The sequence below is a fragment of the Bombus pyrosoma genome, linkage group LG14 (assembly GCF_014825855.1).
Source record: "Bombus pyrosoma isolate SC7728 linkage group LG14, ASM1482585v1, whole genome shotgun sequence".
NCBI lineage: Eukaryota > Metazoa > Arthropoda > Insecta > Hymenoptera > Apidae > Bombus > Bombus pyrosoma.
The window spans coordinates 1,774,113-1,792,777 of NC_057783.1; the positions used below are offsets into that span (position 1 = coordinate 1,774,113).

Below are 18,665 nucleotides of genomic sequence, written 5' to 3' on the forward strand. Positions count from 1 at the left end.
AGCGGGAGCTAAGTATCTTTAATACACATCTATAATCTTCAATGAAAGAAGAAAAATTTAGCGATGAGTAAAAACGAGCAGAAAATGCAGTAATACATTCCATGCTTCCATCACCGTACCTAAAGCGATTCAACGGTACATGTACGTAAGTGTACTCGGTTACAAACATCTGGTTGAAAGCCTCGTTTGAAATTCCCACTTTTCGCGAGATTATCATTCGCAGAGATCCAAACGCGTTACTCGCGCTCCCCCATTAGATTGTTCTCTCTTCAGGCTGGAAGACGGTGCGTGTAAAAGGGAATAAACTGTTTGAACCGGCACCGCGAGAGACCCGCGAGGGTATCGTCTGGTAGGGGAGCCGACTGGTCGAACGAGAGGGGGACAGGAACTTGCACCTGACTCGTACAAAGTTTTCTGCACTCAGTCAGTTCGCGGTTGGTCTCGATTCCGATCAGGGGCATCGGTTCCACACATTCACGATTCCATCGTTAGTCTGCCGGCTGGGAATACTTGGTCTCTATTCACTTTCGTTTCGTCCCATTAAGATTTCGTTCGGTCACGCGCGCAACCAGCACGCATCGTTTGACTTTCCAGTGGTTCCGTTTTGGTGCGGGGCAATCGTCGTAAGAATGGGACGATCGGTCGACTTGATCGAACACGTCGACGCGACAGGCTATCGAAGTGTCTTTTGAGCTTCGATCGCTTTGGAAATTTCTGATCGTTCGATGCCTGTCTCGTATCAGTGTACCAAAGGGAAGCTCAATTGGCGGTGAATCGAGTTGTTTCGCGGAACAAGTGTGTAAAAGTCATTCCCATTGTCAAGTAGGTATGTAAGAAACTTGTCAGTAGATAGAACGCTGGGGACAACGAGCACGCTAAGTACCTATTAGCCATCGTCAATTCCTTCGATTGCGCCAACAGCGAAACGAAGGAACGCAGACGGAGAAGTAGAGAAGAGAAACAGGTAGCGGGGAGAGTCGACGATTTCTCAATTAACTTATGGCAGAGAGAAAGAAAGAGAGAGAGAGAGAGAGAGAGAGAGAGAGGAGAAGAAGGAAAGAGAGTCTATGGCCTGTATGGTACCTTTTAAGTTCGATAACGGTAAATACAGATCCGAGCTGGAAGTAGCGGACTCGCATTCGCGCGCGCGATCGCACGCCGCTACTCTCCTCATGATCTTCGCTTGAATTATCCTGCCGAAAGCACTTGCTCGGCCCGATCGTTCGATCATAAAGCCCCGTTCATTTGCTTAACGTCCTCTCACAACACGACAAATCGAATGGCGTTTTAGTTTAACGATAGAAAGTCGCTGTTGTAACGGGATATTTTTCGGGCTGACTGATTACGTTCAGAGACGATGTTGCGTGGAAGATCTCATCGGTCATGCTTGAAATATGCCAGTCTGCGAATCCTGATAATAGGAGATTTCACGAGGAAAATCGTCGGAAGGAAACTGACGACAAATGTGCCGATCAGAGCCACGCGAACTTTGCGTCGTTCGAGATGTTATGAAACTTTTATACGGCTTTCAATGAGGCAGTATAAAGGCTTGGAATGATATTAGCCGTTCTTATCTAACGAATGAAACGAGGTTTATGAGTTCTACCGCTCTGTATTGCTCGATGCTCTTACATTTTTACATTCAATAATTACGACAATTTTTTCTTCTTTTATAATTTCTTTCATACGATAAGTTGACTTGAGGAAATTTACTCTTCTGGTTTAGTTATGTCTTGTGATATAAGAATTGAACTATGGTAAAGTTTAACTATGTAACTGGCTGAATATTTTTCATCTCTGTTCATTTATTCAAAGGAAGGTTTTTCAAAGAAAGGTTGACCAATTTAAGTTGGAAGATTTATTCATTCCGTGTTTTCGTATATATAATAATTATGTTTGTTTCTTATTTCGCACTATTCCTTCATAAATTACGTAGATACCTATGCCATGCTTTTAATTTATTCAACATTCACCGATATTGTATCGCTTTCATTTGATTTCCACTTAATTTCTCTTTAACTAACAATGAGTTTGCCAAGTGGAATTAATTTGATGCGAGGGAAATTTTTTGTTATTCTTTAATTACTAGTACATTCAGATCAATTAAGAAAAGTTTTCAAAGATAAGCAGTCGACAATGTCTGTTCAAATTCTCCACGATATTAAACAATAGCTAATTTAAAGCACCGACATTTAATTAATAGCGAATAACGCTTTATTTAGCATTATATTCCTTTATCTTCTTAAATATTACAGCCCTAATTTGTAAGAAGAAAGTTAGACGTATCCAGTTAAATGAAGCAGTAAATTACTCTGATTTTATAGGGCAATAGAAAATCTCCCATAAAAATATCCGATATTTACGAATATTCCTTTTTCTAAATATTTTCCTCATCGAAGAATTTAGGTGCCTGAGAAGATGGCAAATATGCGAGTGCAAGGTTATAAGGATAAGGGCGAAGGTGATAAAATTTCATGTTCCAATCCATCTTATTCGTTTCTTTGACTTTGACTCCACTAAAAGTGGCTATTTCTATTTGTCTTGGCTTCTTCCTGTCACTTAACTCGCCAAACCCGTTTGTTCATTTTCTTTATTGCTCCTGTACGCGTCGAGTGACGAACAATCGTAGAATGATTGTAGTTTTATTTGAAATATTATCTCTTTTATCGTTGCACATAAATTGCTTTCGATAATGTCGTTTAATTTTACTTGTTCTCGGGTAGGAGATCATCTTGAATTATATAATCGTCGTCAAATTATTCTAACGTTTGCATAAGTTTCTCGAAATGCCAAGCTTTAGCCTCAATCTCGATGCATCTTCCAGTTCTAAGCTAATAAACAAGTTCCGCTACTACACCGATGATTCATGACGTGAAATAACGAATTTCCAGCGACTTTATTATATAATATCACTTCGCAGTCTTAAATTAGCCATAGATGACCACACAACCGTTTAAATTCTACTATAATTTTAGAACATCTAATCCTGTTTTATATTATATTCCCCGTGAAAGTATAATTTATCGAGGCCAGTACAAATGTAACGTTGGACAAAAACTTCGAAAAAGCATTTCGCGTGTATAAATTTAATACAATGATCTTCGTTCTTCCGCGACTTTTGCGCCAAGTAATAATCATGCCAAGTCATGCGTTACATAAATAATTTGTAAAATACATTCCAATATTCAAATGAATTTCGAATCGTCTTTTACAATAATTACCTCGGTTTTGTTTAGCAGTAAAAGTCGATATATAATACATATATTCATATAAAAATGATATATCATATATATTATTGAAAAATTGTGATTAGAAATGTGTAGAATTGAGAAAACGTCGAATATTTTACATCGAGCGAGAGAAACGACCGTCTTCAATGAAAATGATGGAACGCCGGTCGAGTATAAAACGAACGAATCTTCGCGGAGTTTTGTCGCGAAGATGCAAGAAGAAGCGGCACATAGACAGTCTTCCCCTCTGTGTCCCTTTCTATCCATTTTGTTTCCCTTTCTCCGCACTCCCGATACACTCCCCTCTGCCTCTTTCTCTCTCTTCCCCTCTCTCTTTGGCGACCATAAAACGCGCGTCCACTTTTACGCGGCTTTTACGGTACTTAGTCGCGGCTCGTTCTCCACGCAAGAGGAAGCTTCTCCGAGGTCCATTCCTGAACGTGTTCGAGTGCAGGAAACGTACGCCACGGTATCCAGGAGCGGCGGTGCTTGCCAATGACGGCTGCTGATTCGAGGAAAATGCCGGTGTTGATCGGCGCGGAAGAGGAAGACGGGATACGGAGCACCGGTTGCTGAAGCGAGTCCACGGAAAAGTCGCTTGGATTTTTGTATCGAGGTCGCGCGCACCCTATCAGCGAAAGAATCATCGCCGCGATTATTTGGATTATTCGGATAGCAAGTGTCCATTCTAACTGGAATACTAATCGCCCCGCGAGTGTACGAGAAAATTGCGATCGCAGGTTCAGTGACACTTTGAAAGTTCGATGGAAAGTCAATCAGTTGCAATCGGAGATTCGATAACATTTTGACAAGAGGTGTCAATGACCTGGAATTGAAGATTCGACGACACTTTGAAGATACTTCCACCAATTACACACGTGCAAATCGTTAAACAACCATTTTGTTGTGTATATTTTCATACATTCCAGAAGAAAATCGGCGAGTTTCTTTTGTTAAACTGTCGTTATTTAGCCTGACGAGAGAACTGCCAATAAGGTGAAAAAACTTTGAAAGCAATTGAATCGACAAGAAAGCTCAAATAGTTGGCTTGACCAATGACATACGTATAACCGAATCGACTAGACTAGTTTCATATACCTGCGAAGAGAAATTGACAAATTTTTTTTTCATTTCAAGACACAGCTACTTCGTCAAAATGTTAGAGAACGCAACCAGATGGCCAGGTAACGCGGGTTCGCGATTGGTGAAGGCTAAAAGCAGTCCAAATGTATCGAAAACACCCCTATCGGTTCCTAGGAAGCAAGCAGTGCCCGATCAGAATAGATCGACTTGTACGAGCAAGCCTCCACGAGTTATAAAAACCACAGCACCTCCTAGAACAACTGCCAAGATCGTCTCTAACGACCATGCCAGTGCTCGAACGACTTTTTCCGCTGAATCGAAGACACGCGCTTCCTGTCCAAGCAAGTCTCGTCGATCGACACCAGACGGTCGAACAGAGGCAACGAAATGTTCATCAACGACCGCGAGAAACGAGAAGAGGCAAGTGACGAGATCTATTAGCTCCTCGTCATCCTGTACGATCCTGGAGGATCGAACGCTTCTGAAAAAGGGTTTGTCCTATGCTCCAACGAAATTGCCGAAGAAACCGGAAGCTCTGAGGAAGAAGGTCGCTCTCGATCGTTCGGTTAGTTTAGGCTGCGTTTCAGTGGATATTCGCAGCGGCTCCGAGGAATCTTTCAGAATGAGCAGTTCCTTTAGTTCCGAATCGAATAGACAGATGATGGAGAAAGCGACGAAGCAGGAAATTCCAAGAAGAAAATCAATCAACAGGTCTACCAGTTTGTGGAACGTGCAGGCTATTTCAAAGAACGATGTTCCGACCAGAAGAATGTTCGGAGTTTCGTCGAGGCCCAGCAAAATCCCTCTTCTGGCGCATCGGAACACGCGCGTGGGTCGATCTCTGGCCGATCTATCGCAGGTAGATCGAGCCGTGGAGCCGACAATGCAGCCGGTGCATTTCGACGACGTCGATCTCGATCGCTCGATGGACGAACGTATCTACGAAAATTGTCGCGAAGCGTTCAACTGCACGCCGATGCAGAAGCCAGCTCGAACGTACACCAGCAATTTGGAAGAACGCGTGGCGCGACTGATGGCAGAGTTGGACGACGATGTCGATGACGATGAACAGGCCCGAGCGACGATGGTCGCGTCTACCGACTGCGTGGACGCTGCTCCTCCTCGTAGAACCAATTCCGTCTACGAGGTACGGGAGATCGATGTTAAACGAAGTAACGAGTCGAGTGCAAAGCTTATTCAATCTGAGCAATACACTGCTACGGTGATAAGGATCGAAGGGAGTTCAGAGAGGAGGGATGAATCGATGAAAAAGGTAGGAAGTAACGAGAAGAATAATTTGCAGGACACTAGGAACACGATGAACGCGGTTAAAGGGCTGAGAAGTCAGGAGCACGAGAAGATCGATCGACAGGATGTCATCGAGGAGTCGAAGAAGAAGAAGGAGACGTCGAATATTCAGGAGTTGAGGAAGAACTGGGAGAAGCAAACGGTCAATGGATTGATTATCAAAGATGAGAAGAAGATGGATTTTGCGTCTGCTCTAGTTTGCAATACAGAACCACCGAAGACCGTTTGCCAGAGGAACAACGAGGTGAGGCAGGAAGCGAAGAGCAAGCAATCGGTGGGCAAAAGAGCCAAGGAGATCGAGCATCTGGTGAATTTTTTCAACTGTAAGAACGCAGAAGCTACGAAAGAGGTGAAAGATCCGTGGATCAAGACTCGAGCCACGCCAGACACGACGACCATCGAACCGATGACCACGTTGAAGAAGAATGTCGATGTTAAGAGCATACACGACTATAATGGGTACACGTCTGATGGCAATTGTTCGGAAGACAGTGGTCACATGAGCAACGAGAACGAGGTTGAGTGGAAGGATGGCGTGGTGCAAGGTGAAACTCGAGATTTTGGGAAAGAGCAGTTTTTCGAGCAGAACGAGGTTCGCGGAATCGGTGTGTACGATGGTACGTCGATCGTGAGCAGGTTGGAGCCGGAGAAGAAGCCGACGATGGTCGTTCGAAGCAGCGTATCGACTTCGAGCGGTGCCAGCAGCATCGACAGCTGTAAGGGGGAGAATACGAAAGTCACGGTGCACACCGGTAAAGACCAGTGGAAAGCTTGCAGATCCTACAACGATGGGCGACAGGTCCGTCGCGTAATTATTGGCCTTCTAAACCCATTAGATATCTAGTGAGAACGATCGCTAATTTGATCGAGCATCGATAATAATTCGAGTCTAGTGAGAAGTCTCCATTAACGTAAAGCATACGCACTAATTATTCGTCAATGAATTTGAAATCTTTCTTTAGTTTCAGCTTCGGATAGTTAGCTGCAAATTTATTGCCCGCTAATGATATTCAGATTGCATTTATTTCTTATTTCCTATCGATTTAGAAAATTTATCTCTTTCTGCAGTATTTTTACATCTCTACAAGACTCTAATACGATTTATAAACTCTAAAACCCACACGTTCGTAAAGTTTATGGTTTTACTCGGATTTTTAGTTTTAGCATACGATATTGCATATGTTATTTTTTCTTCTTGTTTTTAATTATTCGGTATGTTATAGCGCGAGAAATAAAAATTTTGTCAGTCGTTTAAATTATGAAAGTCTATGCTGTATGATTGATAACATTAAAAATGTTTTTACGAAATATCGATCATTACTAATGCATTAAATATTAATTAATAACGTTCCGCAATATATATGTGACAGCTAGGAGGTCAATTCATTAATCAAATACCGCGGAAAAACTCGAGCAATCCATCATTTCTTCTAATCTCGTGATACAATTAAATCGTATTTTTGTCGCTACCAATCGATCAACTTTCCTGATAGAAAGTGCACTTGCAACTTTCAAGCCGAACTGCTCTCCTACAAGGAGAACGGCTTGAAAATGATTTATGTTAAGCGCTGTGAGAATGTTTACAAACAGTCAGCAAGATAATATTTGAGATAATAAACGTTGATTGTAAGAGTCTAAATGGGTACAATTACGCTTGCTTCAAGCACTGACTACAGCCGCTACAGTAGAACGAGACCAGAGAAGTTTGTCGTATTCTTGACGCTGAAAAACGTTCTAGCAAACTCTTAGGGACAAATTCCTATTTGCTCGAATTTTTACTTTTTACCATTACGTTTCGTTACTATAATTTATAAAACCTTTTGAGATGTAGCAATTAAAAAAAGCAATGAAATATTGGTGCTTGGAAAATTAAGAAGGAGAAGAAAATTAAAGGAAAGAGATAGTAAATTATATTAACTTTTATTTTGCTCTCTTTCGTAAATTCTGAATATTACAACAATGGAAAATTTGCGGACGAAAGAGTGTACCAAGAGATATCCGAATAAATAAAGTAATTGAACAATTACTAAGAAAGTAGAGACTAGGCTCAGAGCAACAGATTTTTCCATATATCAACATGGCATTTTATTGTTTAATTACGTCTGAGAGAGAGTACATTTTACCATAATGTACTTCACGCGGTATGTAATCGTGAAAATCGTGTCAGGGATATCCTCGTTCCTTTTTCTATTCTATTCTTTTTCTCGTGACTTCTAGTACATAAGTACATACCAACTGCATCAGCGCAATTTTAATGAATTCCAATGAAACGTGGTATTTCACTCGTACATTCTGCTAATTTTTACCTCCGATCAAATTGTTCATTTATTATCGTGAACCTTAATATTTGCATAGATCAAATATTCATGTTTGTTGTTTGCATAGCGTGACTTTTTACTGTTCAAAATTTACCTAATTCACAAAAATAAAAAAGAAGAAGAAGAAGTAAAGGAGAAGATAGAAATGTGAAGAAAGAAATGATTTTTTAAAAATATATCGGTAGAATTATGTGTAATTGCGAGGGGATTCTAATTACAAATTGTACTGCATTGAAAAATATTGAATACGTGTTAATCACTCGGTTTCCTTTTGATAGATATTTTTCAGATCAGGTACTCTGGAGCGACTGGAGGCTCAGAGAGACGAGAAGCTAACTGGACACATTATTCTTCTTCAAGCAAGATGCAGGGGTTATCTGGCACGTCGTAAACTCAACACTTTGAAAGTATGTCATGACATCTTGAGTTTGTAAAAGTGCACCTTCACTTGTCAGACCGTACAGTAGTTTTCACTCGTCCCAAGAAATTTCAAAGTGGCTTCTTTATGTATTTCCGTAATGCCTTAACGAATCGACTTTTTCCCCCTTGTTTAACTGATTGGTTTCTTTCAATGTGAAGAGTTTTGTTTACTTGTTCGGTTAGACAGCATCAGTCAGTTTCGATAGGATTTTATTTATATTACGCATGTTTTACTTGCTTTATAAAACGAAACGAAAAGGAAACTGTAAAAAGATATATGGAACTTTCATGGGATAATGATCGCAAGTTCCACATTCTCAGCAATAATTCAGACGCGTATTTAATAGAACGTCCGCATTATCTAATCTGCACACAATATCGCACTTATTGTTCTTTCGTTTATTAATTAGAAATTTCAAATTAACTCGCCTTATCAAAGTTCCCCATCAAGTTTCACCATGAAAATTCAATGTTGAACATTCAAATCAGATTGGTCTATTAATGCGTGCGATTAAAGAAAATTAAACCTGAAAGATCGCGATTGACTTAATTAATTGATGAAATTAATCATCGATTCTTCATGATTACGAATATTAACACTTTACTGACTGATAGTCGATTAATCGGTTTTTTTCGCCTACGCTTACCGATCGTAGCCTATTAATCGGCTTTTTCTTGCCGACGATCTTCCTCATTATTTGAGCAGTAATTTGTTATTTGGTGCTAAATTACCTTGCTCGGTTGCGTCAGTTGCGTTGCTTTGTAAGCTGCCACAGTTTTATACCAATTTGAAAAACTTACCGTTCGCGATGAACGAAAAGAATGGTACTGGAGAGTCTAAACCGAAACAGAGCCGTTGTATCGCTGGCGGTCGGTAAAGTGTTAATCGTTTTAAAAAAATTTACTCGCGGTTAATAACGAAGTAATTGCGTTAAATATTACCCAACATTGCGAAAACTAACATACCATCTAACAGCTAAGAAAATCATTACGATGTTTGCGTATTACATCCTTTCAGCTGCAAGATCTTGCGGTTAGATGCATACAGAGGAACGTTAGGAAGTGGATGTCCGTAAGAGAATGGCCCTGGTGGAGGTTATACGTGAAAGTTGCACCTTTATTGAACGTTCATAGAACAGAGGATCAATTGAAGGCGAAGACGGTGAGGATATGCCTTCTATTTTTACGTACTGATCATTTTCCATCGTTACATGTGCAAGAGAGACGTTGAACGATCCATAATACTCTATAGTTTTCATAATACGAAATGAAAGTACATTTTTCTTTTTTTTATTTAAATAAAGACTACAAATCGTTTCAGTTTTTAAGATCACTGTTTATAAAAAGACGCTCTTGTTGATATTGGACCGATGAAATTAACGAGTATGTGATTGTGTCTCTTTGAACAGGAGGAGCTGGAGACTTTGAGAGCAAAGGTCGAGAGATTGGAGCAGGAGCGGAATCATTTGAAACACGATAATGATAGATTGGAGGCTAAGGTATGACAAAAGATTGTATACTTTTTATTTCGTCATCTCTTAATTTTCTTTTTTTTTTTTTATTAGAAACAATTTTTTTTACGAACTTCTAATTCATGAAAGAATGTTTTTTGATTAAAATTCTTAATATGGTATTCAACGTATTCAACGTTGAACATCAGAGGAAGATTAAGAATTTGAACACTAACGACAAAGGCCTGTAACTCGTATCTCTCGTATCTACCTGTATTTTATACGAGAAAATCTTTTTTTAATGAGACACGAAAATGATATATCACTTACTACAACTGACAAAGCGGTAGAATGGAAGATCTGCTCAAACAATTATCCTTTCTGCAACTTAAGAAGAGTCACTTAGATCATTTACCTACTTGATCGTACTAATGCAACTTCATCAAGTGTACCGTAGCAAATCGACACTCGACTAGAATTCACATATTCAGAAGTACGAGGAAAGTTTATTAAGTAGCGTCGTTTGTCCGAGCACTTGTATCGTGCAATTGGGTTAACTGCGTGAGACGAAGCGTGCCGCTCTCGGCGCTCGTTTATCGCGTTATGAATCTGATCAGCGGAGCATCGCGCGAAGTACCGACCTCCGCCGCGCGTTGCTTTGCGCTCAAATAAAAGTTCCAGTGACCGACATTTCCTGCCTACTGGCCTGGTGTCGTATGAAAATTCCCCTCACGACCTTGGCATTGCTGTGTACTCCACGCCACCAGTCACCTGTGATGGTTGTTGCCGGTATTGTTCCGAGATTTCTAACCGGTTTCGTTTCGCTCGTTCGACCTTTCAATTCGCCGCCACTGGACTATTTCAACCGATCTATCGAACGATTTTCTACTTCCTGTCCGCCTCTCAGCTCGCCTCTTTTTGCTCTGTTTCTCTTGCCTCTCGTAGCGGTCCTCCGTCGACTTTTCTCGCGAAGACCTGCCGACAGATTTGGCTGCGATCCAAAATCATGGCCCGTGCTACCTACCGCGCTGCTCCTCGTCCGCTTTTCCATCTCGCTCGCACCCCATCTCCCTTAGAATAACTCGGAGGTGACCGTCTCCACCAACAGACCACCGCCACCGGCCCGTGTATCGGCTGACCCAGGAAGAGTAGGCAGTTGCACCGCGACTCCTTCTCGATACGGGCGTCGACGTTGTTCGACTCGTTACGCAATTAAATGCTCGTGCCAGCCGATCCGATCAAATCGAAGCAGAAGACCCCGATCCGCTAACGAACCTTACTATAGCAACCATGCAATTCGATCGCTGCTGGGCCGTATCTCGCGCGATTGTCTGTTGCTCTCGCTGCTGAAGATCCCGCGCGACCGGTTATTCCGCTGGACAAGGCGGTCGATATCGATCAAAGTATCGTAAACAAAATTCTCTGACAGTCTGATTATCGATCTTATGAAACTGCGCGAAGAATAGAAAACGTTCTCCGAGATTAAGGATGATGATCCCATATGGCAAGAAATATCTTCCTTCTTACTATAACGAATTATAGTGTTGCACAAGTGTCTTGGAAAATTATGCTGTCGACACGAGATCAAAATTGAGTTGATTCAGGATAACACCAGCAGGATGCCGTCACTGCCGACCACATACTCTGGCGCGATATCGCCCGTTTCGAACAGCTCGCAGACCTTCGAAGAGCCATTGACCGGTAAAATGATGACCAGCAGAGTCAGCGATTCGGATGATACGATTACCGAGAATTCAGCAAGACCTATAGAACCGATGATATTTGCGAAGAGACCACCGTTGCCACCTTTTAGAAGACCAGCCAACAGATTGCACGCATTAGCCATGACAAGAAGTCCATCGCCATGTAGCCTTTCATCTAGTCTGTCTTGTCGCTCGAGGTCAATGTCTGTGGTGTCCTCGAGGCCTCGAACAGGCCTCGATTCACCAACCTTTTCTACTCCACCAAGAAGGATGTTTCCTATAGAAAACAGGTCTTGTTTGGATTTAGAAGACGTGTCTGTAAAGGAACAGGCTCCTGTAGTATTCGACGCTAGTTTAAATTTCGTGTTAGGCTGCGACAAGCAAAAGATCAGGCAGTCTTTTAGGCCAACAGCTTCTCACATGGAACCTTCGACAGCTTCTTCGTATTTGTCATCCAAGATCTCGCAGTTTTTGAAAAGAACCGATCATATAATGGACGAGTGGCGAAGTCTGGGTCACAGAGATGACACGGACAACGATTTAAATCTACCATCAATGAGTCGAGGTTACGAGAGACGCGGAATGGGTAGAAGCCAGAGCGCCACAAACATCATGATACGTGGTTATCAGTATTACAGCAGGTCGAATAGCGTCGGGAAAAGCTCCAGGCGTTCCCTTTCCCGCGCCTCGGAAGACAGAACGATCTCCGACGGTGCCGGTCAAGAGGTATATTGCCTGTTTTATATGGATTTGGAAAGTTCGTTTCGTTTCGTTGCTTTGCTCTGCAATTCTAGCCTTATTATTCATTGCGAGCGTAAATTAATTCCGTCTTCGTCTTTCCGACCAAACTTCACAATTTGTTTTATGGATCACGGTTAGGTCCTGTTATTTTCTCTAACTTTGGTCCTCTTTTCCATCTGCTGTTAGATCCTATCGCGAGAAAAACCCACGATGATATGAACCTTCTGATTTACGATTTGAAATATTATACATAGCTTGGACCTAACGATTTTCAATTCTATGAATTGGAACAAAACTTGAACGAACAATTCATTTTGGATGTAATTCTTGCTCTGTGATAGTTGGATCATTGTCTATCACGAGCTATACTCGTGTAATACATATTATACTGTGTACAATTAATTTGATATATATACTATAGTATTTTTTTCATTGCTGCTTTTTCTAAACCTCGTATGTATCACGTAAATAACGCAGAAAGTAGAATAAGTAAAAAAAAAAAAACAACGGAGACTTCAAAGTCAGATTAGGCAGATCAATTTTCTAAGTTGTTCTCCTTCACAACTCACGCGTAACCGATCAAGAGTGCCAGCTTTTCTAAACACTCTTCCTGGTACGTTCTTTATAAACATCTGGACACACGTTCGAACTCTCGTTTCCTTCCAATTGAACAGACACGAAGTCAGCAGAGCATCCGGCATAAAAGAAACGCCATTCAATCGCTTTTAGAGAAATAACACTATACTGATCTGTGTTGAACCAGCCATCGGCACGCTATTACGTTCGCTTGTGTTTTCGGGTAACATTAGCTTTTGATACTATATTTAATAGGCAGCACGGAAAATACGCCTCTAAATGTCACGTTAGTTTTAGAGCATAGGATGAAGTTGTAAATTCTGATGTGCGCCACTAGGAACCGTGTCGTTTGATAAATGAAAGACTCTGAATCAGCGGTATATTGTTTGTGCTTTGATTTTGACGAACAAATGGATCAGTGAAAGATCATCTCATTTAAATAGTACCAAGTAAATGTTCTCGTTAGAATTGTTAGGATCGAGATGTGTATTTTCCTTTTTTTAATAGGCGATAATAAATAATAAATGAATCGTCGACAGTGTATGTAAATTAATCCAATTAATGTTCATGATATTATCTGTACTACGTAATACTACATGTTGGTGGAGAGATTAAGAATATCCGTAAGCTCTAGAAGCGTTTGTAAATGAGACATAAATAATTTCTTATCTTGATTCTTATTGCAGCTGAGCGAAATGACTGCCGACTTTGCGGAAGAGCACTCAACATCGACGTTGGCGGCCGAAAGGATCGACGCTGAGACTTCGGAACGTCTACGACTCGAAAGAGAGCTGCAGGATGTGACCGAGGCGAACAAGAATCTGCAGCAAACGACTGAACGTCTGGAGATGGAACTTTTGTATGCGAGGGCCGCAGACTTAAACGGTGTCGTGTCCGACGCTGAAGATGGTGAAGACGGTGGCGTTTACAAGCAGAGATACGAACATGCTGTAAGGGAACTCGAGTTCACGAAGAGAAAAATGGCCCAGCAACATGAGGATGATCTCGAGCAACTGGTTGGACTTAAGAAGCAATTGGAGAAGAAGGTAATTTACACGAGCAATAAATAATAAAATAAGATAATAAAATCATACGAAGAAAGGATAAAATAAATATAAATAATTGTAATAAACTGGACAGGCTCGAAAACGAATAAATATTTTCTTCTTTTTCCAGCTTGTACCTACTTGTATGCTAAATTATCGTGTTTGAATACTAAATTATTATGATAAAAATTAAAACGAGGAAAGCAACCACGTGGAATGACGTTAAACGTAACATATTTTTGTGTTCCAGTTAGCTGATGCTTACGAAGAGGTCGAGGAACAACGCCAGGTTGTTGGACAATGGAAACGACGCGTGCAAAAACTGAATGGCGAGATGCACGACTTGAGACTACTGTTGGAAGAACAGACAGCTAGGAATAATCTTTTGGAAAAGAAACAGCGCAAGTACGTGCTACTTCAAACTTTCACGTCGTCTTTTTTTATTCGCTATTTCAATAGCGTTTCGCATTTGTTTCATCTTGGCTATGTAGAAAGTATTTTTGGAAACTTTTGCGTAAACGATACTGTACTAGTAGCGTAGATTCGGAGGATGTTCTAATTCTGTTATACTAGATTTAAGAGAAGATTTTTGAAGGTACTGGATTGAAAATGATCTTTCTCTAAATTAAAGTCGATTATTAAGTTAATATGGAATTATTTCTAACACAAATCAATTATGTCCATTAAAATTTCATCAAAATAGTTAAAATCGTTACGGTTTGTAATTTGATATAAAAGTTAGTTAAATTCATAACAGCACATTTTACGCAATTTCCTTTGGAAAGCGCGAATAGAATAAAATAAAATAAATAATATCTTTCATACTTCAAGAAATCATCGTCTTGATTGTACTGACAAAATACGATAACATAGATTGTTCACTTGTACAATTTTGGCTGAAAATTCCTGAAAGAACGATTGGAATATCCATTCACAAGAAAAAGTTTTTACCGGCGGCACGATTCTTGGCTACTCGTTAAATTTGCCGAATTTCTACGCTATCGAGGGATGCTCTATTCTGATTCCGTTCGCGGCAACAAGTGTTTCTGGCAATTGGCCAGCTCGGTAATTTTGCGCGGCCAACATCAGCCACTGGTTGGAGGTTGGTTGGGTGCATAAACCGTGATTGACTGCTCCAAATATAGGTCTTGTGATTGCCCGGAAACTAGAATTTTGTCGCTACTATGGAAAAAAGATGTGCCATTCAGACATGTTCTATGAATCAATTATTACAATACTATATGTACATTAAAATTTAAATTGCATTTTTTCTCTTCTATTTTCTCGGTCTTTCTTTCAATATTCAATACCTTTGTACCTTCGTTCTTCTATAAAATTTCTGACGATATATTCTATAAATATTTTTTCTGAATTGTTTAGATTTGATTCAGAAACTCAGAATTTAATGAACGATCTACGGCAAGAGAAAGCGCAACGTGAAAGATTAGCTAGAGAAAAAGAAATCGCGATCGCGGAGAAGTTTACCATAGAACAGAACCTTAGTGTAAGTATATTAATCTAAAATATTTCTATTTATCGAATTTAATGCTTTTTTAGTTTCACTGTTTGTTTCTTATTCGCAACTATACTCTCATGGCTTACTTTTTAACGTAGGACGCAAGATTGGAAATCGAATTGAAGGAAGAAAGATTGCGGACATTGGGCCAAGAGCTAGAGGAATTAACATTTGGTGGCAAAACGGAGGAGGAAGTAGCTCAGCTGAAGAAAGCGAAGCATGAGCTGGAGAAAAGAGTAAAGGATCAGGAAGAAGAGTTGGACGACTTAGCTGGCCAGGTGCAGTTGCTCGAGCAGGCAAAGTTAAGGCTCGAGATGAGCATCGAGCAACAACGCAAGGAAATACGCAAAGAGATGCAACAGAGGGACGAGGAGTTAGAAGACGTCCGTGGTAACGCTCTGAAAAAGGTGAAAGCTCTAGAGTCGCAGTTGGAGAACGAGCACGAAGAGAGGACGATATTGCTTCGAGAGAAGCATGAATTGGAACGTCGTTTGGTAGCTATCGAAGAACAGGATCGTGCTGAACGTGCGGCAGAAGCTGAAACCATGCATAGGTATATTATACGTTAAAGCTTGATTTTATAGTCGTATATGGGGAGATAGTAGATTCTTCGAAGAATATTTGACGTGTCAATTCGTGAACTCTTTAATTTTATATTTTATACCTTATATTATATATTTTATAGGCTAAAAAGAGATTTGAAGAGAACCAAAGCATTGCTAAGAGACGCTCAAACGATGCTGGAGAGATCGAAAGGTGATTCGACGGGTAAAGCAGCTTTACGACAGCTGAAGAACCAGTTGGAAGATGCTGAATGCGCTAGAGCAGTTGCAGTTAAAGCGAAACAGGCACTGGAGCAAGAACTGAATGAGACGCAGGCTTCGTTGGAGGAAGCACTGCGACAACGTTCCGAAGCAGAAGATCGTGCTAATGTAGCTAGTCGCGAACGAACTGAGCTACTGTCGCAATTGGAAGAAAATGAAGAAGAGTTGGCAGAAGTGTGTTTCGTATTTAATTGACAAATATTATCTATAGCGATATGTAATAAATAATTAACAATTAACAATTAATTCCAAAGGTTTTGAAGAAGTATCGGGCGGCTGTGCAGCAAGTGTCGGCGGAACAGGGCCAGTTGCAGGAAGCGCAAGTGCAGATTGCTGCTCTAGAGGCAGAGAAATCTGCGTTGAAGGATCAACTTTCAGAGCTGACGCAACGGCTCGAATCCGTTGAACAGCTTGGCGATCCGACTGCGAACAGTCTTGCTACTCGACGACTCGAGTTTCGTGCTAAGGAACTCGAAAGTAAGCTCGAATTGGAACAAACGACAAGAGCGCGCTTGGAAGTAAGTTACTTTCCATCTGTTTAAATCAAGGGTTTGACATTTTAACGTTTTAAGAATTACTCATGACATTCTGAATTGTCTTTCGTTATAGACTCAAATAGCTAGATTGAAAGAAAACGTAGAGAAACTACAAACTGAGACTGCGTTACTTCGAACGAAGGAACAGAGTGCTCAAGATGCCTCGAGAAGATTGCAAAGATCATTGCGCGAAACAAGAGAAGAGGCCAGTTCGGCACTAGCGCGTGAACAAGAGTCCACGCGTGCTCGTCGCGAATTGGAAAAATCTCTTGAGGCTGCTGAAGCAGAGACCAAAGTCGCTAGAGACGATCTCAGGTTGGCGCTTCAACGGATTGATGATCTACAGAGCGCTATACAGGGTGAACTTGATTTAGATTGCAGCGAGGAAGGGACAACCGAAAACAGCGATAGGTATTTATTAATTGTTTAACTTATAATTAGTAATTAAGCCATGTAGTATTTTACTGTAACACATGATTAGTGCATTATAAATACTTATGTATAAATGCTACATTTATACAATATATGTATAAAAATATACAAAAATCATATTTATAAATGCCTTTCTCTTCTAGTGATTGATGCGAACAGTTGTCGGATCTCGAATCCGACGGAAGCAAAGATAAGGAACCTATTGACCAACGTATAGCTGAAAGAATTACTGACGAATCGCCGCCCGTTGAGTCATCGATGGATAATTGTTAATTCACAAGGCTGAAAGGAGAACAACAAAGACAGGAAATCAACAAGAATGATAACAGAAGATAAAAGAAAACATACTAGTTCAAAATCGCTAGACTTAGTTTCTTACTATTAACGTCGTCACCACTGTCGGTCACATTCAACATTAGCGACAGCGAATCAAAATTGAAGGATATCAATCAAATCACTAATTATATATATAAGGACCTTATCTCACGCTAGAGTAAAATTTTTAAACAAAAACTGAAGAGTAACGAGTGAAGTCCATCGATTTGTACGATTACAGTTAGCATAATTTCACTCGTGACTCTTTTTTCAACATAATCGAAAAAATGACAAGCTCGTAGGTGGTGCTAATTTCAAATCCCAAAAAACGTGTTGATGTCGTGGCTATTTGTATTCTGCTTCTTACTACGTGTCTTTGGTGCTATATTATCCGACAGTAGATTTTGTCGACGGAGTACATTGTTGTTCCAGTCTTCCAAGGGGAAAAATCGAGCTTCTCGATGCAGTGATGTCGAGATGTAAAAACACGTCCATGTGCACAATTATCAATGCCTTTCCAACGGCCCAAAGTTCAAACGTGCAACGTACCATGGAAAACGAAATATCAAAGCCTTACTTCTTCAGAAAGCATTTTACGCTTTTTTAACACTTCGCTATACCTAGCCGATAACGTTGGCTATACAGTTTGTATTATAAAGCGCGAGCTGCGCGCCGCGACTCAGTTTTTTGGTTTCTTATATAAGGATTCATATGTAACTTATTGCTTTGTAAAATGCAGATATCTTATTTAATTAGTTCGTGCGTTTTTACTTCTCCTTGTCTTCCAAATCCTCTTAGCTTATTGAAATATAATGGTGGACAAAAGAAAGGATAGCAAGAAAAGGAGCCAAATTACTGTAATAAAATGTTATAATAATATTATGTGTGGACTCATCTTAATTAGAAAGGTTTTGAGCATTATACTGAAATTTTTATTACCAAAAGCCGTAAAAAAAGAAAAAAAAAACGTTTTCATAAGAACTTTGAGAACGAAATCGCGATTACTGTGACTGATGGTGGGTATCGCGAGCGTTATCCTCACAAATAAATTTTTATTTTGAAATTTCTTAAATACAATTTTTTAAAAATTCGCAAGAATATTCAAATTTCATTATACGATTTATAAAACATTTACACGGAATTTGAAAGTTAATGTTAGAACGAAT

The 18,665-nt window shown here is 40.3% G+C and overlaps 1 protein-coding gene across 6 annotated transcripts in view; it reads left to right on the plus strand.

Moving 5' to 3' along the window:
• Positions 1-18,254, plus strand: part of LOC122574683 (unconventional myosin-XVIIIa) — a 65,291-nt gene extending 47,037 nt beyond the window's left edge. For 3 of the 6 annotated variants that reach the window (XM_043742560.1, XM_043742561.1, XM_043742562.1), the window contains 11 exons: positions 8,218-8,346; positions 9,378-9,521; positions 9,769-9,858; positions 13,517-13,876; positions 14,127-14,281; positions 15,257-15,380; positions 15,491-15,945; positions 16,078-16,390; positions 16,471-16,734; positions 16,826-17,163; positions 17,328-18,254. In XM_043742560.1, the coding sequence (XP_043598495.1) occupies positions 8,218-8,346; positions 9,378-9,521; positions 9,769-9,858; positions 13,517-13,876; positions 14,127-14,281; positions 15,257-15,380; positions 15,491-15,945; positions 16,078-16,390; positions 16,471-16,734; positions 16,826-17,163; positions 17,328-17,334 (2,379 nt within the window). In that variant the 3' untranslated portion in view covers positions 17,335-18,254. Of the gene's footprint in view, positions 1-426; positions 827-3,332; positions 6,421-8,217; positions 8,347-9,377; positions 9,522-9,768; positions 9,859-9,893; positions 12,240-13,516; positions 13,877-14,126; positions 14,282-15,256; positions 15,381-15,490; positions 15,946-16,077; positions 16,391-16,470; positions 16,735-16,825; positions 17,164-17,327 lie in introns of those variants that run through there. The other 3 variants (XM_043742564.1, XM_043742563.1, XM_043742565.1) reach the window with 3 other exon arrangements.
• Positions 18,255-18,665: the final 411 nt, after the last annotated feature.